The sequence below is a fragment of the Sabethes cyaneus genome, chromosome 1, assembly GCF_943734655.1.
Source record: "Sabethes cyaneus chromosome 1, idSabCyanKW18_F2, whole genome shotgun sequence".
Taxonomy (NCBI): domain Eukaryota; kingdom Metazoa; phylum Arthropoda; class Insecta; order Diptera; family Culicidae; genus Sabethes; species Sabethes cyaneus.
In genome coordinates this window covers 142,813,630-142,841,213 of record NC_071353.1, presented here as the reverse complement: position 1 = coordinate 142,841,213, position 27,584 = coordinate 142,813,630, and the positions used below count along the sequence as shown (strand labels likewise).

The 27,584-nt window shown below is 41.6% G+C and overlaps 4 protein-coding genes across 6 annotated transcripts; 2 read left to right on the top strand and 2 right to left on the bottom strand.

Annotated features, from left to right (window-relative positions):
* Positions 1-3,486: 3,486 nt before the first annotated feature.
* Positions 3,487-4,950, top strand: LOC128738349 (B-cell CLL/lymphoma 7 protein family member B-B). Its single transcript, XM_053833405.1, has 2 exons — positions 3,487-4,150; positions 4,212-4,950. The coding sequence occupies exons 1-2, from the start codon at positions 3,745-3,747 to the stop codon at positions 4,328-4,330; spliced, it is 525 nt and encodes a 174-aa protein (XP_053689380.1). The 5' UTR covers positions 3,487-3,744; the 3' UTR covers positions 4,331-4,950.
* Positions 4,700-6,808, bottom strand: LOC128746324 (endoplasmic reticulum membrane-associated RNA degradation protein-like). Its single transcript, XM_053843374.1, has 3 exons — positions 6,646-6,808; positions 5,043-6,492; positions 4,700-4,906 (listed from the first exon to the last, which is right to left on the bottom strand). The coding sequence occupies exons 1-3, from the start codon at positions 6,806-6,808 to the stop codon at positions 4,744-4,746; spliced, it is 1,776 nt and encodes a 591-aa protein (XP_053699349.1). The 3' UTR covers positions 4,700-4,743.
* A 6,223-nt stretch (positions 6,809-13,031) lies between these two features.
* On the bottom strand, positions 13,032-15,600 carry LOC128733004 (C-factor). Its single transcript, XM_053826527.1, has 4 exons — positions 15,213-15,600; positions 13,820-13,871; positions 13,550-13,740; positions 13,032-13,455 (listed from the first exon to the last, which is right to left on the bottom strand). Exons 1-4 carry the CDS (start codon positions 15,336-15,338, stop codon positions 13,081-13,083), a joined length of 744 nt encoding a protein of 247 aa, XP_053682502.1. The 5' UTR covers positions 15,339-15,600; the 3' UTR covers positions 13,032-13,080.
* On the top strand, positions 14,797-26,752 carry LOC128733003 (thioredoxin reductase 1, mitochondrial-like). Of its 3 annotated transcripts, none has more exons than XM_053826526.1 (3): positions 14,797-15,023; positions 24,867-25,087; positions 25,154-26,752. In XM_053826526.1, exons 1-3 carry the CDS (start codon positions 15,008-15,010, stop codon positions 26,408-26,410), a joined length of 1,494 nt encoding a protein of 497 aa, XP_053682501.1. In that variant the 5' UTR covers positions 14,797-15,007; the 3' UTR covers positions 26,411-26,752. The 3 variants fall into 3 exon arrangements, with proteins under 3 accessions (XP_053682501.1, XP_053682500.1, XP_053682499.1); XM_053826525.1 differs by lacking the exon at positions 14,797-15,023 and adding an exon at positions 24,150-24,445; XM_053826524.1 differs by lacking the exon at positions 14,797-15,023 and adding an exon at positions 24,611-24,769.
* The last annotated feature ends 832 nt before the right edge of the window (positions 26,753-27,584 follow it).

Sequence of the window (27,584 nt, the reverse complement as noted above, 5' to 3'; positions counted from 1 at the left end):
AATGCACATGAGGCAGGGATCCCTCTGTAGTTGCCTATGGTTCTTTTGTTCCCCTTCTTATGTACTGGAAACATGTAAGCGGATTTCCAAGCAGATGCCTGAGCTAATCGTGGAGTTGAATAGACGTCGGATTGGAGCAGCCAAGGCATCGATGCAGTTCTTTAGAAAGATTGAAGGTACACCATCCAGTCCACTGGAACCGTTGGCAAACCATGTCCAATTTAGTCGCAGTGTCGTTTCTGGGGCTGATGAAAGACCGTCGTCTTTCCGTTGAACACTAACATATTTCCAGAACAACTTGGGGTTACGCTTCAGTCTACGCTCAACGTTGTTTAATATTTGCGGAAGCAGTGTCGGCTAAACGTTTTGTACCGTTTGTTGAGAGTCTGATAGTGGTTTCGCAGTGACTGGGTTATATACCTTGAATACCTCCTCAAGGTAGCCTTTCTTTCGGATTTAACGCGACGTAGCGTAGCGTTTATCCATCAAGGCAGGTGCGGCTCTATGCGTATCGCCTTTTTAGGCACGTGACGGTCAATGATGTAATTTAAAATATGCGATAAAGTCAAAGCGGCGGCAGTATTTACGTTATTCTCTTCCAAGGCTGCGTTCCAGTCGATACTGTTTAATAGACTTTGGATCGCATCAAAATCGGCACGGTTGAAATCGTAAAGGACGTTGAATCGTAAGTAATAGCAGTGGATGATGGAGAACATCGTGCAGCTGCCGTCAACATACATTCTGGAGCTTGCGAACTGAACACTAGCGAAGCAGAGATCCAAGCAGCGTCCGTTTTCATTGGCGGTTTTGTTAATTTCCGGCACAGTGGCTGAACTATAGCCGGTCGAACAACTCGGTGGTGATCGCAGGAGGAGTTACAAAACTGAAGTCGACGAACAGACAACCGTTGCCGCGTTCACAAAAATTAATCCCGGGAAGATTGAAATCACCCAAAATTAGCAAATCGTCAGAGACGGAGGCTGTCGAGGAAATTACGGAGACCGATGCCATATGAGCCTTGAGGATCACGGCGTCTCTTACTCGATCCAGTGGGAAATAGATGACGCACAGGTATAAAGAACGATCGGATAATTTTATAGTTACCCAAACTTGATCAACAGGTAACCAATCGTTGTGTTCTAAGAGTTGGCGATAAACTGCTACTAAAACGCCCGTTGATTTTCGGCTGTTGTGCGCAATTCGGTCACAACGGAACACTTCGTAGTTCGACCCGAAGATTTGTGTGGAAGAGGCTCGTTCGTCAAGCCAGGTTTCAGTTAAAACGATTATATCGTATTATGGAATATCGACGCCTCGATGACGAGTTATGTCGCTGCAGAAGCCATTGCTACGGATGGAGAGAACCTCAGGAAGCGAGGAAGGACTATAAAATCGGTACTTGCCAGGAAATCAAGTTGAAAACCCCCCTCACCGGTACCGATCACAGGAACGGAACGGTTCTGATGGCAGCGACTGATTACATAATCGACGGAACAACGATGCTCGACTGTAACGGACGGATTAAGGGTTTCCATCATACTTTTTGGCGTGCATTCCGTGGATGGAGAAATAGAAGCAGGGAGCGAATCATGAAAGCGCGGTACGCGTCATCAGGGTACAAGCGTGGACAAGATTGATACTTGCCATGAGTCAGGTTCTGGAAGCCCTGTTCCCCAAACGGGATCGCTCGTGACCGCGGACAACAGCACTAGTGAGGAAATCCTGCGACGCATTCAAATGGCTAATCGGCTCTATTCTAGAAGCATACGGCACCGTACAAAACTGACGATTCACAAAACCATTATTAGTAGTTCTTTATGGACTTGAAGCTGTGGCGCTGCTGACGGGAGACATACGCGATTTTGTCATGTTCGAGCGAAAGGTGCCACGAACGGTATTTGGTGAAGTATCCACTGAAAGCGAAAATTGCAGGAGGTATATGAATTACGAGCTACAGGCACTGATTAGAGCTACAAGCACTACTTATTCCTACCGTATTATCGGTAGGCTGGACGTGTCGTAACGCCTAAGGGTACCGCCAGAGTGCAAGCGATAGTACAGAGTAAACGCGACACGACTTCGCTCTCATCTTGCTAAATGCACAGTCCTACTTCGGGCGAAAAAGGGCTGCGCGTATAACTACAGCAAGAAATGTCGCGTCGCGTCGCATGTCGCTTGCACTCTGGCGGTACCTTAAGAAATTGGCGACGTGTGGCCCAAGATCGAATGGAATGGAGACGACTGCTTGAAACAGCTCTAGCTAGTCCAAATCTATGCTGACGACTACGAGATATATTGAATGGATTACTTGCTAAATTGGTCCAGTGGTATATAACAAATTTTAAAGAAGTAGATTAACCCATTATGTCCTAGCGTATGATATATCATACCTCGTCTTCAAAACCTGTTTACTGCTGAATTTCAATAGGTAGCATTGTTAATATGTCACTACAAGAGAGATTAGACATCAATCTGATGTGTGTGTGAAATAATCTGTCAGTTTTTGATATTTCATCTGGATTTTCAACAGTGCACAGTTGTGACAAATGGTGAAGTTGAAAAAATGGCAAAAAAAAACTTTGTCTCCAAAACTCATGGAAAAGTTTGCATTCTGAAATGTAAAATGGTATTTATATGTAAAGTCTATCACGAAATTCGTTAAGAAATATGTAAACTACTTTGTAATTTGCTTGTTTGAAACTGAGCGTATGAAATATAAAACCTGCGATATTTTGGCCTTGAAACCATTTCAAATGACGATGAGTTTCCCGACACATTCGAGCCATAATATAGTGGATTACACAGTTTCACCTCATTTGGACCAAATTTAGGTATACCCGGGTTATAATAGGTTAATACAAAATTACCTTAATTTGCACTTGTTCAACAATAATTCGTAGATAATTCCTTGATAAAAAATTAATTAGCGCAGGACATTTTCCGGGACGCTTGGTAATCCGGGAGGTCTGGTCATCCCATTGTTTTAATACAAAATCAAAATCAATAAAATTACCTTTTTCCGATTCTTCAAGCGAACCCCTACGGTTGGTTAGTTCCAAAGACCACCATCGGCTGCGCATATAAGTTTCTGTCGAATTTACCAATAGATTTCAACGCCTACCGCGCAGTGGCGCACAGGTAGTAACCAAATTAATTGGCCGCTGCACTATGTCTGATGGAAAGGCGAGCGGCTGCAGCGGCTTGCTCAATGCAAAGGTGCCAGAATTTACAAATATGAATGGAAATGTGCGCAATTTGTGCTTTGTTAACCTATTTTAACAAAATGCTTCTTAAATGCTTGAGATTTTTTTATTGTGTGCAAATCTTCATACAGCTCAAAATTTCTTAAAGTTCAGTGAACTCAGTGAACTATAGTTATAGAAATGAAAATTAATTTAACTTCAATTTTTAAAATCAAATTGATTCTTTGATATTTCTGGAATCACTGGCTTCATGCATGACAGACGCCTTGTGGAGTCCATTTTCACATAGTGCATTTTTCGGGCAGGCTGAACTGTGAAATAAAAACAAAATAAACTGCTCAGGAGTTTGCTTCACAGCGGTGAAGTGTTTGATTTGCGATTTGTTTAAGCCTTTGTGTTAAGAAAAAGTGTACATTTGCAACCGAGGAAGGCCCAACCGAGCTGGTCATCGATTTTTCACGCAGTCTGCTTAAAAGGGGCACTGCTTGCCCCCTGTTCACTCCGGTGTCGGGACGTTTCGTGTGGTGTCGCATTTCGTGTTATGGTGGGTGTCTCCGCGAAGGATAAACCATTCCCGAACATGTCCCGCAGTGTCCGTGCCGAAACCCGTGCCAGCAAGAAAGATGACGTCAAAAAGTTTATGCTCTCGATGGACCGCGTCCGCCGTTGGGAGAAAAAGTGGGTAACCATCGGCGAGACGTCGATGAAGATCTTCAAGTGGGTTCCGATATCCAGCAAGGAAAACAAAAAGGGCCTGCTGAAGAATGCCTCCGGGGTAGGTGCCGTTAACGCAAGCAATGGTTTAAGCACATCGGTCAGCAATGCAGCTACGGTCAACAGTAACAGTAACAGCAACAGTAGTGAGAATAAGGAAAATAGCAGAAAACCTGGAACTGACTCTAACTCGAACTCGAATTTCGCTTTGACCACGGAAGATTCCAACACATGTAAGTTTTTTTAAACTTTAATTTGTACAGGATTTATGGATAAACTGGTCATTATTTTTAGGTTTTTCGCTTGTGAGTGATTCCCAGGGAGCGACAGAGTTCGTCTCAAACATGCCCTTCTCGGAGGATTCGAACTCTCAGGGCTCCGACAGTGCACCAAAGCGATTGAAAAGCGACTAAACCGGAGCACTCCCTGGTGTGCAATCACAAGACAAGAAAAAAACCCTATTGTTCGTAAGTTATCCATCATTAATTTCCGTTGTTCGGTAGCGCGAGAGCGATCATCTGATGTGTGAGAAAAAAAATGATTGATTTGTACAAACTTGCTGTAAGGATGATAACAGTGTTTGCAATTAGTTTTTAGATATTCTACATATTTCAAAAATAGGATCTATAGGTCTACGTTTTCTAAGGGGGATCAGCCCTTTTACGATGGTACGAGCAAAGCAACGGTAGACAGACTGTTCTCTAGATTTGAGGAATTTCATGATCTTAGCGTTTTAGACTTCATGACCAGTTGTCTGGCGAGACAAAAACATGTACTTGTAATAATATTATTTAATCTAACAAACGAAATGCTTTCACAGTCATATTTAAACTTTAAAAACGAAAATTTTGATATCATCAGCTAGATTTTGTCTACTCTTAACAAACAGCTCGCGTTTTGTCGTCTCGTACAGGGGCTGCCATGTGTTGCTCTTCATGTGTAGATTGCTAGCTGCATTTTCCGTATATTTTAGAATAAACTTCAAAAATCTGCAAAGTGGAAAAGTATGGCAGATATTAAAGAAACCCATAGAATAGAGTAAACAGCTAGTTTTTTCTTGCGGAAACAGAGACGAAGGGTAGAAAACCTGAGAAATCCGATATTAATTATTTTATAGGCACTTACCGTACGATTTTCAAGTCATTAGCAAGCTCGTCGGAATTCATGAGACAGTGAAAAATCCACTTAATCAACCTCAACACAAAATCAAGCCCTCGTAGCACTGTCGGGTACATGCGCAGCATGTTTTCCAGCGTGTTCCTCGCCCTGGACCGAAGTTGTCGGTTTTCAAGTGCCGTTAAGCGAACGGTCAGTGATTCACATAGATTCTCCGAAGCCACCTTCAATACTGTGCATATTCGCGTTAAAATTCCTACAATTTCTTCTTCTTTTGAAGGACGAAAAAATATAACAACCTTAACTTGAGCACCGCCGTTTGGTAGAAAGGGAATGTCTTCCACGGGATTCAAATCCGTTTCGGCTAAATTCATTGGAACAGTAATCGTACTGATTCGTCCAACCGCCTCTTCACATTCCGATATTTTGCTTTGGCAAATCGAGTTTGGATGAAAGATGCTTCTGTAACTGAAAGTTTTATCTGCTGTCAACAGCAGATATGCACAAGTTAAAGTTACGTTGGCTATACTACGGTTTATTTGTCTCAATTCGACTTCCCCGTGGCTAAGTTTATCTCGAAGCCGAGGCCCATTGACAGCCGTTAAGAGATCATACATAAGTTCCAACAGAGGGGTAGAAAAATATTCGAAAATTTTGCTTCGAGCACCGAACAAATCGAGTTGGCTAAAAACGGTATCCATTATTATATAATACTCATCAATCCTAGCTCGATAATCAACTTTGTACAAAACTCCATAAAGTTTTCTCAGGCACATCTCTAACAAGGGAAGTGCGAAACAAACGCACTGATAAAAACGACCAGTTCTATAGAAGTCTAGAACTTCCTGCCAATTTGAAGCCAAATTGGGGCATACTAAATTTTTCTCATTCAAAATTGTTTCGAACAGGGATTCATCTAGCTCACCTAGGCTCATACGCTGAACAAGCTGTCCCAAGTTTTCCGGAGCGGTCCGATGTGTGATACGGACTTTTTTCCGTCTTATTGTTTCTCCATTGGCAACTAGGAGCAGAAGCAGAACGTTAGCGTATAGCGGACAGATTTCCTCCTTTCGAGGGAAGCCATGCCATACGAGATTTCGTAGATTAATGCCTTCCGGTGTTCCCACAAGTAGTCGCAGTAGAAATAGTGGCGTTTCACCAAACACATCGGCTAACGCGTCGGTCATCAGCAGATCACGGAGTAAATGGGGAGGTGTACTGCCAGTGGTAGTTTGAAACACATTGCCCAACGCGTACTCGGTGATCGACGTCAGGAGCAGCACGTTGCTCAGCACTTGTTCCGTTGAACTGGGCTCGACCAACGCGAGCAAATCCACTCGGTTGGTCCAGGCAAGGTTTTCCGCTGAATAAGCAGCCGCGGGAAGGCACTTTAGCAGGTGATTTAACTTCGGTGTCAAGGATCGGCAGTACTCGTACGGGAGAGGTTGATTGTGTCCCACTGTTGGATGAATAAAATTATTGTCGTTTTTCATTAAGATGTCTGAAACAGTCATCCGTAACCTATAATCCCCTACAAAAAGCTGTCATCTAGTGGCACTGTTAAATGTTTCGATGGAAAGGATTTCGCTATTGATTATTCGTTATCACCTACCAATGTCTCCTTCGAAAAACTCCTCCACTTTTAACCAGTTTATCGTTTCACCATCTACACTAAAGCTAAGACATAGTTCGCGGCAATTGTCCTTTTCTATCAGTAACAATTCTTTGATTCCAGTACTAAGAAAACTTTGGTATTCTTCTGCGGCGCACTGCATGTTATTCTTTACTGTTCATGCAATAACAAAAACCCAAAACCGGCCAGCAACACAACAGATTGATAAGCAACTACACGTACGCAGCCATGCAACAGGTATAATGTTGCGCTTTGCATGCTGCGTTAAACAACGCAGCAAGCTTGGCCCGTATGCATTGCAAATTGCAACGGGAAACTAGCAGTCATTAACTTTACGTGGTAAAGCCCAATTTTGTAACAATTTTTAGGCCCAAAAGCGGGGTTCGGTTTATAGAAATGTATTCACTGCATTCTTCTTGCCAATCTGAACGCAGCGAATATATTTTCATGAACAAAATTTTTCTTTCAAACAAAAAAAAAAGTATTTTTGAAATTTGCAGAATCGATGACGACTAATTTCACCTTAAATATACTCATGCCATCGGCACAATGATGGAATGTTTCCACTCCTCGGGCAATTTGTTTTCGGTCCACACTTTTACAATCAGTAAATGCAACTCTTTGATGGTCTTTTCGTTGCTTTGTATTTGAAATACTCAGCATAAAGATTGTCGACGCCGGGAGTCTTATTATTTTTCATGCGGCAGAGAATGGCTCGGATTTCACTCAAGGTATAGGAGATGGAGAAGCAATTTCATCTGTGTCCTCTTTAAGCAGTGTTAGGTATTGTGGTAGTTGATGAAACTTATTACTAACAAAATTGGCACAGGAACAAATTAACTTCGAACTGGACTAGCTCGTTACTAAGAGAAGATTGATTTGTTTCTGCGGTAGCAAATACAAGGCCTACTAAAGTTGATGCTTCAGCATTCACCACAGGTATCATAGGCGAGCATGGTAGTTTCGGTCGTCTACGACGACAAGCAGTGTTTTTATAATGTTTCAAACATCTGAACGTCTGATCACTGACGAACTGACATGACACTTAGAAGAAAATCCTTTAAAAACCATCGTCCTGCACATTTTGCTTGCACACTAGCACCCTCTGTTATGCATGTTGCGGAGTAGCTTGCATTTGCAGGGTTTTATGCTGTAGGGTTTTGTACATTTGAATGGTTTTATACTGAAAACTCAAAGCAACACTCGCGCGCCGCGGTGTGGCCATGTTGCGAAACATGCTTTTTTGAAAAATGAGTGGTTTTTGGTTGGACGATGGAATTATCGCGAGTGTCTCGTCTGTTTGTCTGTGCTATAAAACCACTTGGGGTTGTCTGACCTACTGACCCAGAAGTTGCACCGGTTGATTCTGACTAAAGCGAGTCGACTATTTTTATTCTGCAACACACGTGGGGGTGTCTTCAAAACAACGGTCATCCGGTCCGGGACGCCAATAACAACGCATCATGGAAGCCCCTTATCCGCCCCTAGCTCAGTCATGTCTGCAGCAGTTACCGAAAGTCGATCGCAATTCTCTCACTCCTGTCATCCAAGACGTCCAGGCCCTGAGTCTAGTGCCGGTGAAGGGGTCTTCCAAGCTTTTCGCTTTGGCAAGTATCCTAGGAGTAACACTAACATCGACGCTGACGATTCTCCAACTCCTAGGATGCCCCCCTTTACAATTTAGTAGTCAAACATCAATCAAGCCACAATTTTAGACGAGTTACTCCGAATATGCGCAAGTTTGAAACCGTATACCACCATTATCTATCGCTAATAGTTAAAAACAAGTCACTGGAGGATTTGCGAGTGACTCTGAAAAGAGAACACTTTGATTCATTCCAAGAATGCTCAACTACAACCGAGCTCAAATCTTTTGCATTATATGACGGCGAATCTATGCAGCGCATGTTTCCCAAAGTTCGCTACCTTAAGTTGGGATACAAAGCTGATGTCAGCATATCAAGAAATGAAAAGGTGAGCAACAGGTTCTGCTTGATCTGCTGCAATCCCTGATTGCTGGTCTGCCCGATTTGCAAGTACTTATTGTGCACAAGTTGATTGATTAATTAATTGGCCTAACGTCTTATGACAAGGCCTGCGCAGTATAATTTCTCCATCTGTTTCGGTCCATGGCAACTGATCTCCAGTTCCGCGGGCACCCAGTGCTCGCCAGATCTCGCTCCACCTGGTCTTGCCACCTCGCTCGCTGTGCCCCTCTTCGTCTTGTTCCTACCGGATTTGATGCGAAAACCATTTTTGCAGGACTTTTGTCCTGCATTCTAGCATTTTTGTCCGGCATTCTAGCAACATGTCCTGCCCAACGTATCCGTCCAGCTTTAACCACTTTCTGAATACTTGGTTCGCCGTAGAGACGCGCGAGCTCGTGGTTCATTCTTCGCCTCCATACACCGTTCTCTTGCACTCCGCCAAAAATGGTTCTTAGCACCCGCCGTTCGAAAACTCCGAGTGCTCGTAGGTCCTCTTCTAGCAGTGTCCACGTTTCGTGCCCGTAGAGGACAACCGGTCTAATTAGCATATGAGCGTATTTTGTACAGTGTGCACTTTGTACGGGGGCTCAAATAGTTCGACCGCAAGTGTTTGTGGAGTCCGTAGTAGGCCCGACTTCCGCTGATAATACGTCTTTTAATCTCACGGCTGGTATTGTTGTCCTCTGTTGCCAGTGAGCCAAGGTATACGAACTCGTCGACTACCTCGAACTCATCCCCGTCGATTACCACGGTACTGCCCAAGCGAGCCCTGTCGCGCTCGGTCCCGCCCGCCAGCATATACTTCGTTTTAGACGTATTTATCTTCAATCCAATCTTCTCTGCTTCGCGTTTCAGTATGGTGTTCTGATCTTCCACCGCCTCAAATGTCATGCCGACATCATCAGCAAAGCAGATAAATTGACTGGATTTATTGAAAATCGTGCCCCGCATTTCGATCGCCGCTCGCCTTATAACACCTTCAAGCGCAATGTTGAATAGCAGGCAGGAAAGACCATCTCCTTGTCGAAGTCCCCTGCGAGATTCGAATGGGTCCGACAATCCACCCGAGATTCTCACACAGCACTGGATCCCATCCATCGTAGCCATGATAAGTCTAGTAAGCTTACCCGGAAAGCCGTTTTCGTCCAAAATTTTCCATAGCTCTTGTCGGTTTACGCTATCATATGCGGTTTTCAAATCGATGAACAGGTGGTGCGTGGGGACTCGGAATTCGCGGCACTTCTGGAGGATCTGCCGCAGGGTGAAGATTTGGTCCGTTGTAGACCGACCCTCCATGAAGCCGGCCTGGTAACTTCCCACAAATCTATTGGCTATTGGCGATAGTCGATGAAAGAGGACTTGGGACAGCACTTTGTAGGCGGCATTCAGGATAGTGATTGCTCGGTAGTTCTCACAATCCAGCTTATCACCTTTCTTGTAGATAGGGCAGATAACCCCGTCTTTCCACTCCTCCGGTAGTCGTTCCGTATCCCAAATCTTGACAATCAGTTGATGCAGACAGCCGGCCAACTTGTCCGGGCCCATTTTAATAAGTTCCGCTCCAATGCCATCCTTTCCCGCTGCTTTGTTGTTCTTCAGCCGCTGGATGGCTTTTTTAACTTCCCTTATCGATGGGGATGGCACAACTTCGTCGCTTGCTGCACCAATGTGGTCCCTTCCTCCGCTATCATGGTCTTCCGCCTGCATGCCATTCAGGTGTTCATCGTAGTGCTGCTTCCACCTTTCGATCACCGCACGGTCGTCAGTCAAGCTCCCTCCTTCTTTATCTCTGCACATTTCGGCCCGCGGCACGAAGCCTTTGCGAGATCCGTTGAGTCTCTGATAGAACTTCCGTGTGTCGTGAAAGCGGTACAGCTGTTCGAGTTCTTCGCATTCTTTCTCCTCTTGGTGGCGCTTCTTCTCCTTGAAGAGTCGGGTTTGCTGCCTCCGCTTCTGTTTGTATCGCTCCACATTCTGACGGGTGGCTCTACGCAGCATTTGTACCCGCGCTGCGTTCTTCTCAGCCAATATCTGCTGGCATTCCTCGTCAAACCATTCGTTACGTCGATTCGGTGCCACACTGCCTAGGACGTTCTCCGCTACGCTGTTAATGGCTGTTTTCACGGCATTCCAACAATCCTCAAGAGGGGCTTCATTCAGCTCACCCTCTTCCGGCAGCGCGGTTTCGAGAGATAACGCGTAGTTTTCGGCGACCTCCGGTTGCTTCAGTCGCGCTAAATTATACCGTGGCGGGCGGCGGTATCGTATGTTGTTCACAACAGATAGTTTTTGACGTATCCTTACCATCACTAGGTAGTGATCCGAATCAATGTTAGCGCCCGGATAGGTTCTGACGTCGATAATGTCTGAAAAGTGCCGACCATCTATCAGAACGTGGTCGATTTGTGATTCTGTCTGGTTGGGTGATCTCCAGGTGTACCGATGGTAGAGGTTATGCTGGAAGAAGGTACTACATATGGCCATGTTCTTGGAGGCGGCGAAGTCGACAAGCCTTAGGCCGTTTTCGTTCGTTTGCGGGTGGGCGCTGAACCGTCCAATCACCGGTTTGAATTCCTCCTGACCAACCTGAGCATTACAGTCCTCGATGATAGTTTTGACATCATGTCTTGGGCCCTTAATTCTTAATCTGCACATTCGGGGGTTGATCGGCCACCACCCGATCACCCGCTTCTGCATCTCGCCCATCACTATAAAAGCTGTGCCCAGCTCGTGTGTATTGTCGCAGCTCTGGTAGATGGTATGACCATCTCTATACGTACGTACCATCGTTCCTTTCCAGCATACCTCCTGCAGTGCTACGATGTCGAACTTGCGGCTTTTCACTTCTTTAGAAAGCACGTGAGTACTTCCGAGGAAATTTAGAGACCGACAGTTCCATGTTCCTAATTTCCAATCGTTAGTCCGTTTTCGTCGCCTGGGTCTTTGCCGATTGTTCCGATTAGAGTTATTATTATTACTTACGGAGTCCATTGCTTTGGTTTTTTTTAGTGGTTCAGGCTTGCAAAGCCCGCAACCAACCCCACAGTATCGCCGGAGGGCCAACGTAGCTCGAAGAAGCCCTCCTCCCCTGTCAGCATACGACCTTGGTTTTCCCCGGGGTTGGTTACCCTATCTCCACCGAGGTTGCTCGTATCCCGGCTGGTACCACGAGGAGGTAGAGGTAGGAGTTGCTAGGTAAGAGGCTGTGAACCACAATGGGGTCTATTTTATGCCCAGTGCACAAGGCACCGATGGTACGCATTACCGTTTATCAGCCATGCGTGTGCACAAGTTAAAACTATCGGATAGTCACTTACCTCCTAATGAGCATACAACAGTTAACGTTGAAAAATAGTAGTACACTGAAGTCGCTTTTTACGCGGTTTTTACGCGAATTTAGGAATTTACGCGGTTTTTTACGCGATTTTCGGAATTTACACGGTTTTTTTACGCGAATTTAGGAATTTACGTGGTTTTTTTACGCGATTTTCGGAATTTACGCGGTTGTTTTTACGCGATTTTCGGAATTTACGCGGTTTTGATTTACGCGGGAAGTATCCTTCACGTAATTCACGTAAAAAGCGACTTGAGTGTACTTTTAAAGTGACCAGGGAGACGGCAGCGAAGCTTACCAATTTACATATTTTTTTTAATTTATACCGCAAATCACGGGTCACCTTCGCCAAACTGGCGCCGTCAAGCTGTACGATTTGAAACTATCTCCAGAACAGCAGTGACGACATATTTAACGTTGTACCAAACTCCGGACGTCACGGATTTTCCTACACTTGGAAGAGAGCATAACAAGTTGAATGAGTGAAACTAATCAGTGCGTAGGAAAAAACACCGCTTCTTACATTTATAAATGTATTTTAAATGCCTATAATATTGCACTAATTATTAAGACAAATTGTGGGTGAAAATAAAAAAAAATTATTTCGAATATGGTATACGTCAGAAGACTAATTTTAAATCAATCTAGTAATCGCAGATATACGTATATAGGCTCAAGCGGTCTTTCAAAAAACACGTGTTAACGCCCAGCTCTGGCTATTTTATTCCCAGGCTCCTTGGTTTCTGCCTTCTCGCCGCAAGGCCATCGTGCAGCGCACGTGGCATCTACTTAGTGTGCTCAAGTGCGAGGAATGGATGCGTCTCTGTCCAACGGTATCCGATAGTGAAGTTGATCGCGCTAACAACCTGTCGAAATCCAATGTGTTGCTTCGGTTGGACGGAAGTTTTTCTTTTATGGACAAAAATAAAAATCCAGATCGCTTGGTTTGATTTTTTTCTTAAGAATCAAACTTTTTGAAATCGAATTCCTCTTAAATTGAAGATGCTACTTAAAAAAGCAGTAAATAAGTTGTTAATGAATCAATTTCTGTTTTTATTAATGCACATTCCGTCACGTTAGTATCTGCCCTGATTACCACATCAGCTCCTTTCCATCATACTGTACAAATTTGCCGCTATGACTTTCGTTCAGTTGCAGTATGGTTTGCACCATCGTTCCACAACTCTGCTCCACCGACAGTGGGGCCTTCGAACCACCCATATCGGTTCGCACCCAGCCCGGATGCAGCGCGACAGCCATAATTTGGTTCGGTTTCAAATCAATACTCATCGATTTGGTGGCCGCATTCAGTGCCGACTTGGACGTCCGATAGGCGTACAATCCTCCGTCGGTGTTGGCTCCGATCGAACCAAGAATGGAGCTCATATTAACGATGCAAGCCCTCTGCGGTCCAACGGGTTGCGACTCATTCACTTCGGCGGCCTTCTTCAGCAGAGGAACAAGTGCCTGATGGTATACAGATAAACAAAGTAGATAACGAGTTAGCGTCCAGTTTGTGCTGGTTTAACGAATAGATAAGCGTAGGCTTGATTGCTTTTACCTTCGTTAGCATAATAGGCGCCACAGTGTTGGTCACGAACGTTTCCACCAGATCGTCACTCTTGACGAAACCAAGCCGTGTTGATTTCGGCGATATGCCAGCATTGTTCAGCAACACGTTCAGACCGTTATCGGCGACAATCGATTGCACCTGCTGTGCCAATTGGTCATACTTTTCGATATCCTTCAAATCTGCAATTGAGGCAACGAATACAATAAGTACGGCGGGTTTTTTTCTAATTTCCGTTTCAGCTCTTTCAGTGTGTATTACCGATTTGCAGAACGTGCAGGTTCGAATGCTGCTGTGCCAGTGAATTAAGCTCCTGAAAAAGAAAACCAATGATCAAATTCAAATTTTGACGGTGCGCAAGGTTAACAGTTTGCAATGGTATTTCTTTGCTGTACAAGTAATTTACGCTATCAACGTAAAAGTTTGAAGTACTCTGACAAGCAGTACTTAGGGGCGACCGTTACAACAGGTATTTGCGTAGTTACCTAATTAATAGATTATCTAGTTGTTTAGAGGTTGTCGGTTATTTAGTGGTTATTTAGTTATCACTGTATTTCTGACAAAATATACATTCGAAATAGACATCTGGGGCAAAACTATATGCTCGAAGTCATGAAAAATTTTAATTTTCGTGCTTGTTCGTTATAATCTACATTCTTCATCAAATAGAATGGGAAAATACCTGATTAAAGATAAACCATTTCTATATAGTTATACAGCAAAAATTTTGGGCTAATAGGAACTGATTCTTATAGTAAAACCACTGTCTGTGGTAAAACTTTAAAAGTAAAAATTATTGCTCATGTTGTCCCGCAGCACCGGATTGTAGCGGAACCAAGAATCATAGAACAATAATTTTGGAAAAGCGATTAAAATTTCAGGGTAATGTTACATTTTAGTCGTCAACGTTCAATTTCAACTGGATGATATTTTTTGAAAAATTCCCATATAGGTACGACCTTATAAGAACGAGGCAAGTTGCGCACTACACATCGAATTAGATCGAATAATGTATCACCACTGAACCTTACAACAGTATTACGAAGCGCATAGATTATTTGTTGCATGTGTGGTGCTACTCAGGTGTGTTATGTTGTTGATACTAAACTAATGTGTGTGTGATGCATCATGTATAGATATAAAACCAACGGTATTTATTTCCCAGCAATTTGTTCACTGCAAAACTGTCAAGTCAAGACGCGCTTCTCGCACTCATCGAATCGATCTCAGTGCTCAGTCAGTCTTTCCTAAAACGTCACCGGTAGTGCATGAGAAAAACTAGTTACAATCCGTGTTACAGCTGGTTAGCGTTTTAAAATCAATTTGTGTTGAGGTTTTGTGCACTTCGTAAACAAACCGTACTAAATTTTCACGTGAAGAAAATTGTGCAAATTAGTGTGCTCGAGCTTTCCGACTATCGTAAACGCGAAATACGAAACGAGTTGAAACATGGCGCCTATTAATCGTAAGTGAATGCTACCTCTAAATTGTGTATAATTATCGTCCATGGCTGGTGATGGTGATGGTGATGGATGGACAATGTGAACCGAACATGTGCCCGATGATTCTCGAGTGTTCCACATTCTTTTAATGTCGGTATGATTCATGGAAGATAATGACGGTGCCGTTTCCTCTTATACTATATGCTTCATACCTCGGCTTGCTGAATGTTGCGGCATGTCGCAATTATATGCCTCGGCGGGGACGGAAGTTTAAGGAAACTTTGCACCAATCCAAGTCCCAGTCCACGGTTACAGCCGGTGATCAAAATCGAGTTCATTGTTCTGTCTGTGTTGCTTTTTTTCCCTTGCTAGGCAACTGAACTGAACTGGGAAAGTGTTAACAAAAATAAAAACCACTTCTCAACGCTACGGCCGGACGGGGGTGTCTCTGATGACGTAACACTATGAGGGTTTGTAGTTACTTGGAATTGGAAGGGGTGATCGATCACTAATGGCGAGATACTCCGAAACAATTAGTAGAGCTGGAGACACTATAATCTCCGATTGTCGCCTAGCTAGCCTCAAAGGTGTAACAAAACGCGGAGAGTGTAATTGAATCGTTACTGTCGCACTCGTTTACTCGTAGAGTTCAATCAATGTATCTGTCTTTTTTAAGAGGACACTACTACATTCCTAGGTATAAATCTCTTGTATTACTACCACTATGAAGTATTCCACCACGCACACATATAAGGATTTTTTGACATTAGCTGAGGCCCTCGCTGAGGCTGTTTGCAGTAGGAATAGTATCAAAAACATCAAATATCAAACTCCCGGATCCTCTCCTCCACTCTTCGCTCCCCTCTCACTCCTACATAACCGATCCTCAGCTAATGTCATTCTGGTTAGTGACGAAACCGCAAATTACTTCATCACCGCTAAGCAAGTTTGATGTTTGATAGCTCGACAAAATGAAAAGCAGGGTAATGGTCCTGATAATCGTACAAAAAAGAATTTCAAAAAATGTATTTTCTTAAATCAAAAAGTTTTATACTTGTCATCCTATTTCCAACTTAATCAATATGGATTTGCGTTAATTGCCAAAGAAAAACTATTCTTTCGTTTTAAAGGAATTTTTTTGACGTAGGACTACGTCTTACTTTAATAGGGTGGCACGTTGGAGAAGCAAAAACGACCGCGACACGACAAAGTGATAGATTTTGAACGCTTATAGCTCAGCCAATTCTGAATATATTTTTATGGTACCATACCATTCGAATCACAAAATATCAGCCTTTTGTATAGTTTTTATTAGAAGATTGTATTTTGTATATAACTTCTGGAATTTCCACGTAAAGTTGAACAATTTTTCCAAATTCCCTACAGTATCCGTTCAATCGTCGCCATAGTTACCATATGAAATTGTTATTAATAACATATAATCAATTTAAGTGAGAAGTGAGTGATTTTGTGCATCTGATTCTACAATGTCTCAATTGCTTCAAGCAAAATATATGCGTAAATACCGCAAGCGAGTCCGTGAGCAGGCATTATTAACTGGACCAGCAAGACGCCAGCGTTGACGGTGGCAGAGCACTGTAAATTCTACCATTTGAGAAGAAAAGGAAATCGTAGTGATTCAATGTATTCTGAAGTGGGCAATACATCGTTAGATGGTGCATCGCACGAAATAGCTGGTCCCTCCAACGTTGAAGTGTTGCGTGAGGTGATCGCTCCGGCGCACGTAGAGGCCAGCGTATCGCCTAACGTAACAGGTGAGTCCTATAGAAGCCGAAAAGATGTAAAAATGTAGGGTACGGGATCAGTCATCAAACATTTTCGGCTTGTTTATGGATATACCATTTCATGCTTTCAACTTGCCGGATAGAATATTATAAAAAATAAATGTAGGTTCAAAATATTAATATGTGAAATATTCGCAACCTGTGCTTTATTATCATTGCTCAAATTTGAAAACGTCTACATTGGAAAGGTCAAATCGAGGCCCGCTGTGTACTCTAAGCATGACGTTCTTTAGCCCGATTGAAAAGCGATCTGCAAATATTAAGCTAAGTAGTAGCATTAAGTGCAAACGTATACAATTTCCTTTAGTAGGTGCGAATGCTCTTACTGTACACAAGAGTCAAGGCGGCACATTTTCTAAAATCTCGTACGAGTATGGCAAGGGACAGGAACAGTAGTTGGTGTACGTGGAAATGTCAAGAGTTACATCGATTGAAGGATTGTACTTGACGAATAACAGAGGCATATTTAAGTTTTACCATGCCAAGGGAACTGCATCACCGAGAATCCAGGAATTACGGACGGAACTTAGGCGCCTGGTAAACCACAAATTGGTTACTTTAGGTACTGAACTTCTAGAATTTACACCATGTACCTGATTTTAACGGCTAGTAAGTTTCTGATTAGCCAAATCAATTTTTTTAATAATTGTTACTCTGTAGTGTTAATTCACCATTATCTTAACCAGAGACAATGTGATTTCTTCCCTAAACAATCCAGTTGAAATATTCGGACAAGCGACATCAACTCAATAATGTTGCCACTGGAAATCAGATGTAAGGAAAAGAATGTCATTTATGATTATACCATATATTACTTTAATTCACAGCGTCAAACAGAAAACTTAAATTATCAGCATTATCATGATGTCTGATTTCGACCCCACGCTGCTCTAAATAACGGTTTAGCATGTGCCAGATTGCTTATAATTTACACGATGCGAAGTTCTGCAATACGTAATGTAATGTAATGTAATGTAATGCTAACACTTCGCTTTTCTCTACAGCACAAAGTAGCCAATCCAATCATTTCAGTCAATTTTAAACTTTCAATATGGTTCTTCAGCACCATCATAACTGTCAATGAAGAGTATTATGATTTCCATTAGCAATCAATTTTCTCATGAGTATTTTTAGTAAGGTGTGTCTAGATTGGAAACTAGTGGCATGCAATTGTTCCTAACAGTTGCTGATGTTTCCAAGTAATTGTGGCGACGTACCACAAATGTGCAGGTGGCGACAGAAGCAACATTGAGCAAAAACTAACAACATATCGCATTCCCAACGTAGCCAAAATTGCCCATTCTAAACGCACCTTTACATTAACTTTGCGTAGTCCTACGTTGAATATGCGGTCGTGTCTTATACACAACCCCTCTGATTTTTTTAATTAATGTTCGGTTCGTTGCCAATGCCAACCGGCCACGCAGCCGACTTAATTTTATACACTGAAAGATTATTTGTTAAATGAGTTTTCCCGAAATTAAATTCTCGATTTTATCTTAATCTTATTAGGGCTACTAGAATCCAGAGCAATCTTAAGGCCCAGTTTTTCCATGGGTTTTCTGTCAAATATCCGCAACGTAGTAAAATCCGTATGCATTGTGTTTGGGCCTTTAAGTAATTTTACCATACGGTTCCTTATTGGGTAATCCACGGTGACGTCAGCAAAAGAAGTGACAAATTTTTTTAATAATTCGTCCTTATTTTTAGGCAGATAAATAAAAAGATATTAAATTATGCTTATCTGTGTAGTGTGTAGAAGTTGGTGACTCAGCATATTTATATGTTGGACTTATAGATGGTTTATAACGTTTATAACAGTACATATGTGGAGAGAGAAAACTGCCTTATTTGGCAACACTTTTTTAAATGCTTTTTTCAAATAGTTTCGGCAACCAGTCAGAATTAAATCGATCACTTGGGTGATCACCAAAAACTTGCATAAATCGCATGGTGTGTACTGTGAACGTTTGCGAATTACGAGGCATATTTCTCAGGTACTTTTTCATTTAGACGTACGTGACAATGAGAGACTCTCTTCTAAAAAAGGCAGTAAATTTGTGATGAAATATGGCCAATTCTATTGCATAAAATAAGAAACAAAAATATGAATAAAATTGGAATTTGAATCACTTACAATAAATTTACCATAAGTTTCAATATTCGCAACAGACTTGATTTGCTCTTATAACTTTATTTTTGACTGCAGCGTCCCAGTCAAACAAAATTCGAAACAGTGATGCATAGACCAATTGTAGAGTTGATTATTATCTACAATATTGTTAAAGAAAGTATAGTTTTCTCTTTTATATCAGCGCCATATAGCCATATATATATGGGGCTGATACCACGCTGGTAGCCAAAAGAGCACTTTTTTTGCTACCAAGGGCATTGCAGCTCTGTAACGATATAAATAAAAAAAAATTAAACTTTACTTCCTTTAATAATATTGTAGATAATAAGTAACTCTGCACTTGTCCTATAAATCACTTTTTCGAATTCTGTTTGGCTGAGGAGCTGTGCTGTAATCAAAAGAGCAAAAACGAAGTAAAAAGAGCAAATCAACCCTGATCCGAAATAAAAAGTGCTGTAAACGCATTGTTTCTACTACAAAATTTAATGTAAATTTTTTACGGATATACATATAGTATATTGAGGGTAACTGCTATATGTTGATGGCAATGGCTAAAATATCAAAATTTTAGGTGGATTTTAAAACTTAGTCTTCACCTATCTATCGAAATATAACGACGAATCAGTCTGTTTACTTGCCTCGTTTTGAGGCCCGACTCTGCATCTCGATTGGTGTTTTTTGCCACACTCTGCGAGTTCGTCCGTTTTATACCGTCTGTAGCCGGACTCGATTATTCGAATTCCACTTTTTTCACTCCAGATAATCGAGTTCGTTTTTTTGTGTGAAATATTTTTATTTGAATTATTGACCCTTTGTTTTATTTTATAGAAATTCATCTGATAATATGGCTTGATGAAAAAATCAAACACAGAATCACGACCGTCTTATAAAAACATGCAATGTAACGCTAAAATCAAAAATGCTGTAGGGTAAGGGATCTAGTTTTTCAACTCTGTTAGTTTTCTCACCAGGCTGCAGAAATATTCATTAAATAAGTCTCTGTAACGGTATTTTTTACTGTTATATTTATTCATTTTAATATTTCAGCAGTAATGCGATAACTATAGCACAAGGATGAACAACTAGATGCCTTATCCTACGCGAGATTGAATGCATTGGCAATGGCACGGATTAGCTCATTTTGTCCTTATTGTCGACTACGAGCAATCGGCTTCCGAAATGATAATCTTAGCAGCAAAAAGAGCTTGTACAATGAATCTTCAGGAACAAACTTGTACTCTCGAATCTAGCAACCCAACACGCTTGGTATGGATACAATACAATAATGTTCCGATTTGGTTTTCCCCCGATTTTATCACGATTTTATTAGCTTATAAATTTTGTTTAACATGATTTATAAAACTTCAGTTTGCATGAAACTATTCTGATTCCCCCGGGAGAGTTTTTGAATAAAATGATGCCTTTTGCGAGTAATTTGGGGTAAAAACTAGAGTATTTTTATTTTGAAAGTTCTACAGTTCCTAAACAAGTAAAGATAGAGGTATATTGTATTCAGCAATGTTTTGTATTTTTACTATTTGTACAACTTTTTAAAACAAGAAAGTCATCTAACAACCACAAAAACAGCTAAAATACTAAAACTGATTTTAACGATTTTTCATATATGAGGAATAGGATATTTCTATCTTTCCTGAAGAGATAGAAGGTTACTATCTTCAGCAAAATTTCTTGTAATAATATGCTATAAAACTTTGCAGATCACATCAATGTGTTATATTGAAACGGAAGAAAAACAATTTTTTGACGTAGGACTACGTCTTACGGCAAGTTTTGAGATAGGGTGTCATTCCAAAAAATCGAAAAATGCGAGCGTCACGAAAAATGAAAGGTTTTAAGCGCTAATAGCTCAGCGGTTTTCCCATCGATTTTCAATATTCTTACACCAATCGATCGGAAAATCTTCTAAGAATTGACCCAAATGAATAAAAGTATGGATTCTTGATGTTGAACTATTGAAAAATTGAAAATAATAAACCTATGTTTTACCAGAATTCTCGCTTCATGATTGGTTGGAAGATTCTTTGCGATGATCTAAAGCTATACCAATTTGATATCTGTGCTTGGGAAGTAAGCCAAAACAAGTGACCTTTGATGTCCTTGCCAGTACGCCAGAAAGAGTGACAAAGCCCCTTCGTGCCAACAGATTTCTTACGAACGCGATTTAACCTAGTCCAATTTGATGTCTGTGTTAGGGAAGTGTGCCAGAAAAAATGACACAAGTTCGTTGTCCCAACAAATCGCAAATTCTTTACTGCGAGACGATTAAACCTCGGCGAATTTGATATCTTTGTTAGAAAAATGTGATACAGCTGTAGTGTTCGGTTATAATACGACTCTGTATGAAGGTGAAATTAGTCATCGATTCTGCCAATTTCAAAAGCAGTTTTTTTGTTTGAAACAAAAATTCGGTTTATGAAAATATATTCGCTGTGTTCAGATTGGCAAGAAGAATGCAGTACACGCAGTATACATTTTTATAAACACAATCCCGCTTTTGGGCCGAAAACCTTCCGAAATTGGGCTTTCCGACGAAAAGTCAATGACTGCTAGTTTCCCGTAAATACACATGCTTACCGTTTCATTAGAAGTGTATTGAAAAGATGTGCTGTTGATAAAATAGGATTGAATTGGTAAGATCCCTTCAACGTGGGGAACCATGGGTAATAAAAACAATTTTTAATATCAGTAAGGTAGCAGGAAAGCAATAGTTGTGTTCTTGATTTTGTTCAATTGTTTTCAAATGCACAATCTTGAGAATTGAACGTATGCAATGTTACTACTTTGATAAATGTTACATACAGCGCATGTAACATGTATATATGTTGCATGTAGCATGTATACATCAAGAATCCAATGGTCACAAGCATGAATACATGCTACTATTACTACAAAGCGACTTACGTAGTCCTGCGTCATCTTAATATGCGGTCGTGTCTTGTACACAAACCCTCTGATTTTTTATTACACTTTTAAGGGGATTAATCAAAATTTGAATTCCGCTGTCTTTTAATTTTAAGAAATTTGCAAAGGTTCCATAAACCTGAAACCAAGTTTTCCTGCTCAAAACTAATGTGCACCAAAAAAGGTGTACCAGTGTGCTGTGGCCGGTTGATTAGATTGCGTCGAGCTTTCGGTTGATCAATTGAGGGTTAAAATTTAATTTTTAGTAGAAATCTTCGATATTACAAGGTCTTAAGTCTTGAATTTGGATTTTTTTTGTAAGTCTTTGTTCGTAATCCTGGAGTGGTTATCTTCCACTTCCACATTACTAGTTGCAACAGCTCCATTGTTCAACTCTAAAGCTGAGGTACCCGGGAGACAGCAGCATGAGAGAGCGATGAGATTTTTAATCTGTTGGTTAAACAGCCTAGTGAGCTATAACTTAACTAGAGCTATAACTCGTTGCCAGTTTTAAATTGGATATATAAAATACCGTGGGGCTATGATAGTAAATGAAGAGTTAGGGCCACATCTGGCAAGTTCATCCTTATGTCCGGCACAGCTTTGACGTATGACTACGAATGTAGAGCAATTTGTCTCCTAAAACGGAAATCGAGGAGCTTATTCTGGGAGGCGAGTGACGTGATAAACTTAATTTTATTGCGCTAGCGTTTGTATTTACTCCGTTTTTTTTGTGAATTGAGTCATCTACCGCAAAAGGTTCTCTAATCTAGTCTAATCTCACATTTACACAGTGAATTCTTGAACGTTTCCTGGAAAATGACGATTACTTGAATCAGAATACAGAAATACCTAATTTCATTAAACTCCTTGAAATTAAGGGAAGGTAGGAAGCATGACCTCCCGTACCAAATGCTTATACAGATAATGATTTATTTAAAGTCGATGGGAGAATCTGGTTAAGTGATACTCCGGACCCTCCGGAAGAACTAATAGCGTTTAGACCAGAAGCCTGGCTGCAATTGGCCAAAGATATAGCGTCTTATTTCGCTCTCTAACAATAGATTAGTCTAACAAATATATTCGTGTAAATAATATAACACTTGAAAATAAAGTTTTGTGGTACAATAGTTGCCCAAAACTACAGTTGTAAAGTTAGGAACTGAAAATCACACGACCCCGCACCCCCTATCTTGGCCATACTCAGGTATACAAATGGAAGTATTTCCAGGTAAAGCCACGTTGAGGCGCTGGGTAGGTATGGGCTTGGGATGAGTGGATCCATGTTGGGCGCTATTCCTTAGTTACCTTCCCTATTTCATACCCAAGACATATGCCGCAAAAATTTCGTCTTGAAACTTTCACTTCATTCGATACGGCTCGATCAATAGTGGACAAACTGCGAATGGCAGCGTATCGAAATTTGGTTTGTAGGATAGATTTGCATGAAATTGTAGATTTGCATGAAATTGAGTTTTCAAAAAGCGAACAAGGCTTCCTTCTCTGGAAACTGTCTTTTCAACGACCAAACAAGCACACTTGCTCTTTTATGTCTGCGAGCGATTGTGAACAAAATTCATGTTCAATTTTACTAGGATTGGTAACGCTGATAAAGAATGGCTGGCTTTAAATCGCTTAGCAGTGGCACCGCTGGGTTTCCATGAGCTTGGCTTCCATAAAACTTATAACTACGGCTACATCTACAGATTTTTAGATTAAACAAATTGAAATTTTTGAATTATTTAAAAGTTTGTTTGAGAAACATACAATCCACTGTGTCATAATAGATTTTCAATCGATCGTTGCCAATATTATTAGAATCAACTGAGGAACTTTAAAAACTTTAATTGGAAATTAAAATGTGTTGGTGAACATCGGTTCAGTTACCTTATATTTATCACTCACTTGTATGACTTCATGAATTTTACATAAGTATCAATTTGTGCAAGTCATGCTCCACTTGCATTATCTTCAGCTAGTGACGAGATGACAATATTCATAGAAAAGTAAGCACATAAAATAAACCGGATAGGGATAAGTATGTTTCATATTCAATACAATCCATGTATTTTTGTAATTTAAATTTCTATAGATCTTCAGCAGAAACATCAAAACTTGGCACATCCTGCCGGTTTTTATGTTTTTTAACCACTACTATCAGCTAGCGCTTTAAATGTGAAGTATTTTGAGATGGGAGATTATATATAAAACACATACAAGCGCAATTCCTCACAGCTCTTCTCGCAGTCTCGGTTTGTAGTGAGTGGAAGCAGTCCAGTCGTTCAATTGTTTTCGCAACTCTTCATCAGACGAGAAAACTGTTGTTAAAATTCGGTCGTTCCCGCAGTTTGCGACTTTAATTGGTTAAGATAATACCGTGTTTCTACTAGAAGATTCCGTAACAATCTGTGAAAGTGATAATTTACTGAATTTCGTAACAACTCTTTGGATGACACCAGCAGAGAAGGGGAATTAATTTCAAACAGAAGCAGAATAATGACACTTCTTGTGACTCGGCGATTTGGAAACCTTATAAATGTGCCCGTGACAAGATTTATCGCCACACACACCAGGTTGCTAGCGAGTAAGTGAAGCGCTATCTGCTGACTGGTGCTACTACCGGTAGCACCGACTTCAAAGAGTACAAACCAAAGAAACATTTTTGTTAATCCTTTTAAAAACAATCAATCATTTTTTAGCGAAAATGTAATGAGAATTATGTATTTTAAGTTAACAAAACAAAAACTTTAAGCCTGATATTCATTTTGAAAACTTCCTATCGAGAGGAAACTGTTGCCAAGTCAGAATTCAATGAATTCTTTGATAACATTCCAACATATACTGCTTACCCTTTCCAACACGTGCTTACCGACTGCCAAAACAGCAACCGGAAATGGCTTGCCAATAGGTACTAATTTAGTCGTCCTCTAACGTTGCCAAGCTAATAAAATTATGTTACCTTCTATAATTTAATACCACTGTTTCCTTTTGTTTTCTTTTTCCAGAAGAAAATTTCGACTACGATCTGGTGGTGATTGGCGGTGGTTCCGGTGGGTTGGCCTGCGCCAAGGAGGCCATACAGTTCGGAGCGAAAGTAGCTGTGCTGGACTTTGTTAAACCGTCGCCTCGCGGTACCAAATGGGGCCTCGGTGGAACGTGCGTGAATGTGGGCTGCATTCCGAAAAAGCTGATGCACCAGGCGGCACTGCTCGGTGAAGCCATTCACGTAAGGAACGACTCATAAAATTATTTCAGAATAACTGTAATTAACTGATGTGTATTTTTTCCGTAGGACTCGCAACCTTACGGGTGGAAGTTCGCCCAACCGGAAACGGTCAAGCATGACTGGGCTACACTGACGGAATCGGTACAGAACCACATCAAGTCCGTCAACTGGGTGACGCGAGTCGATTTGCGCGATAAGAAAGTGGAGTACGTGAATGGTTTCGGATATTTCAAGGATGCCCACAACGTAGTTGCGGTGATGAAAAATCAAACCGAACGGGTGTTGAGCACCAAGTATGTGGTTATTGCTACTGGCGGTCGTCCCCGGTATCCGGAGATTCCCGGAGCGATGGAGCACGGTATTACTAGCGACGATATATTTAGCTTGCCGCAGGAGCCGGGCAAAACACTGGTCGTCGGTGCAGGTTATATCGGATTGGAGTGCGCAGGCTTTTTGAAAGGACTGGGCTATGATGCCACCGTGATGGTACGTTCGATTCTGTTGCGAGGCTTCGACCAACAGATGGCCACTATGGTTGGCGATGCAATGGTAGAGAAGGGCATCAAATTTCTACATAAAACGCAACCCAAATCAGTCGAAAAGCAAGCCGACGGACGCTTGCTTGTACAATATGCCTCGGATGACGGCACGGAAGGATCCGATGTATTTGATACGGTACTGTTTGCTATTGGTCGCACTGCTTGCACTTTGGACTTAAAACTGGATCAGGCTGGAGTTGTGACGGCTGAGGGCGGAAAATCCGACAAGCTCGATGTCGATAGTTTAGAAAAAACTAACGTAGACAACGTGTTCGCCGTCGGTGATGTGCTGTACAAAAGACCAGAACTGACACCGGTGGCTATTCACGCCGGACGACTGCTGGCTCGTCGTCTCTTCAACAACCAAACCGACGTCATGGACTACGCAGACGTTGCCACTACTGTATTTTCTCCTCTCGAATATGGATGCGTGGGAATGAGCGAGGAAGCGGCCGAAGAGCAATTCGGCAAGGAAAAAGTCGAAGTGTATCATGCCTACTACAAACCGACGGAGTTTTTCGTTCCTCAGCGTAGTGTACGATATTGTTATCTGAAAGCCGTTGCTCTGCTGGAGGGTGACCAGAAGGTCGTGGGACTTCATTTCCTCGGACCGGCGGCCGGTGAGGTGATTCAGGGTTTCGCTGCCGCCCTCAAATCCGGGCTCACGATGAAAATCCTCAAGAACACCGTTGGAATTCATCCAACGGTGGCCGAAGAGTTCACGCGGTTGTTGATCACCAAGAGCTCAGGACTGGATCCCACCCCGGCCACCTGTTGCAGCTAAGCTGCGACCGGCAGGCTCGTGTAACGTTTCTTTGATAATAATCTATTTCTCAATATAATTGAGATAGACGCAGTGTTTGTTTTCTTTTTCCGTACCGTAGATTATAAAAAAAAAATATGTCAGCAGGCAACCGAGTGCTTAAATTCAATTTAAGGCCTCGAAAGAGCCATTACACTTCTCTGAAGTGGAATGACCCGTAATGAAATTGTGCTTATCGAGCAAAACGAAAAGTTTAAATTAAATGTTTTAAGCCATAAAACCAGTATCGTCTGTGTGCTTTTGCATAGGAAAAATCGACACTTGTTTACGCAACCAATTATTAATAAACTACTCACTGGAAACACACAGTAATACAACAGCTTTCTAAAGATTTGGTGCCGAAAAACAATTTATTTAGTCACGTCACGTTGAGTATTCACTCGGTTGGTTTATTAATATTAATAACCAACAAACGACCATTTTCTATCCACGCTTTTTACTGACCCTTAGCGAAATAAATTTTCTTCGGTTTACCACGAGAGAACATTTCCAAAATGTAAACCGACTGAGTTTATAGCAGAAGAAAATTCAATTCATTCCTCACTTACTAGGTGGTGGCCCTGAAAAGAGCCGATTGTTTGATTATCATAACTCTACTGCAAAATTAACCTGAAGCTTACGACTAGTTGACGATCTCAGAAATTGCGTGCTTAGTCAATTCCCCGCAGGCAATAGACGTATCGTCGATTGTTACCCTTGTATATAACAAAAGATGAGTCAAAAATAGGTCCTGGCGGACGAATCCTGAGGGGAGCGTCGGAAGGAGGACAGAAGTCGTCAAGAACTTGAACAACACGCACAAGCTGAGAAGCCGAACCAATATTGTAAAGAATACACACTAATAGAGCAGCCAGATAGAATCGACTCCTGGCAGAACTAGACAAAAATGGTATAGGAAGCACTGGCAACGGCACTTCACTGGATAATTTCATGGATTTAAGACGGGAAGGAACTACCGTAGAAGTGGGTAAATTTCTGTCATTACCGCTAATCAAAGCGGCCTACAAGGTGCTCTCCCAGATCTCGTTAGGTCGCCTTTACCCAATAGCAAGAGATTTCCTAGAGTAGTATCAACGGTATCAACCGTGCTTTATTAGAGCACATGATGCTACGGATTAAATTTTCACTCTCTGAC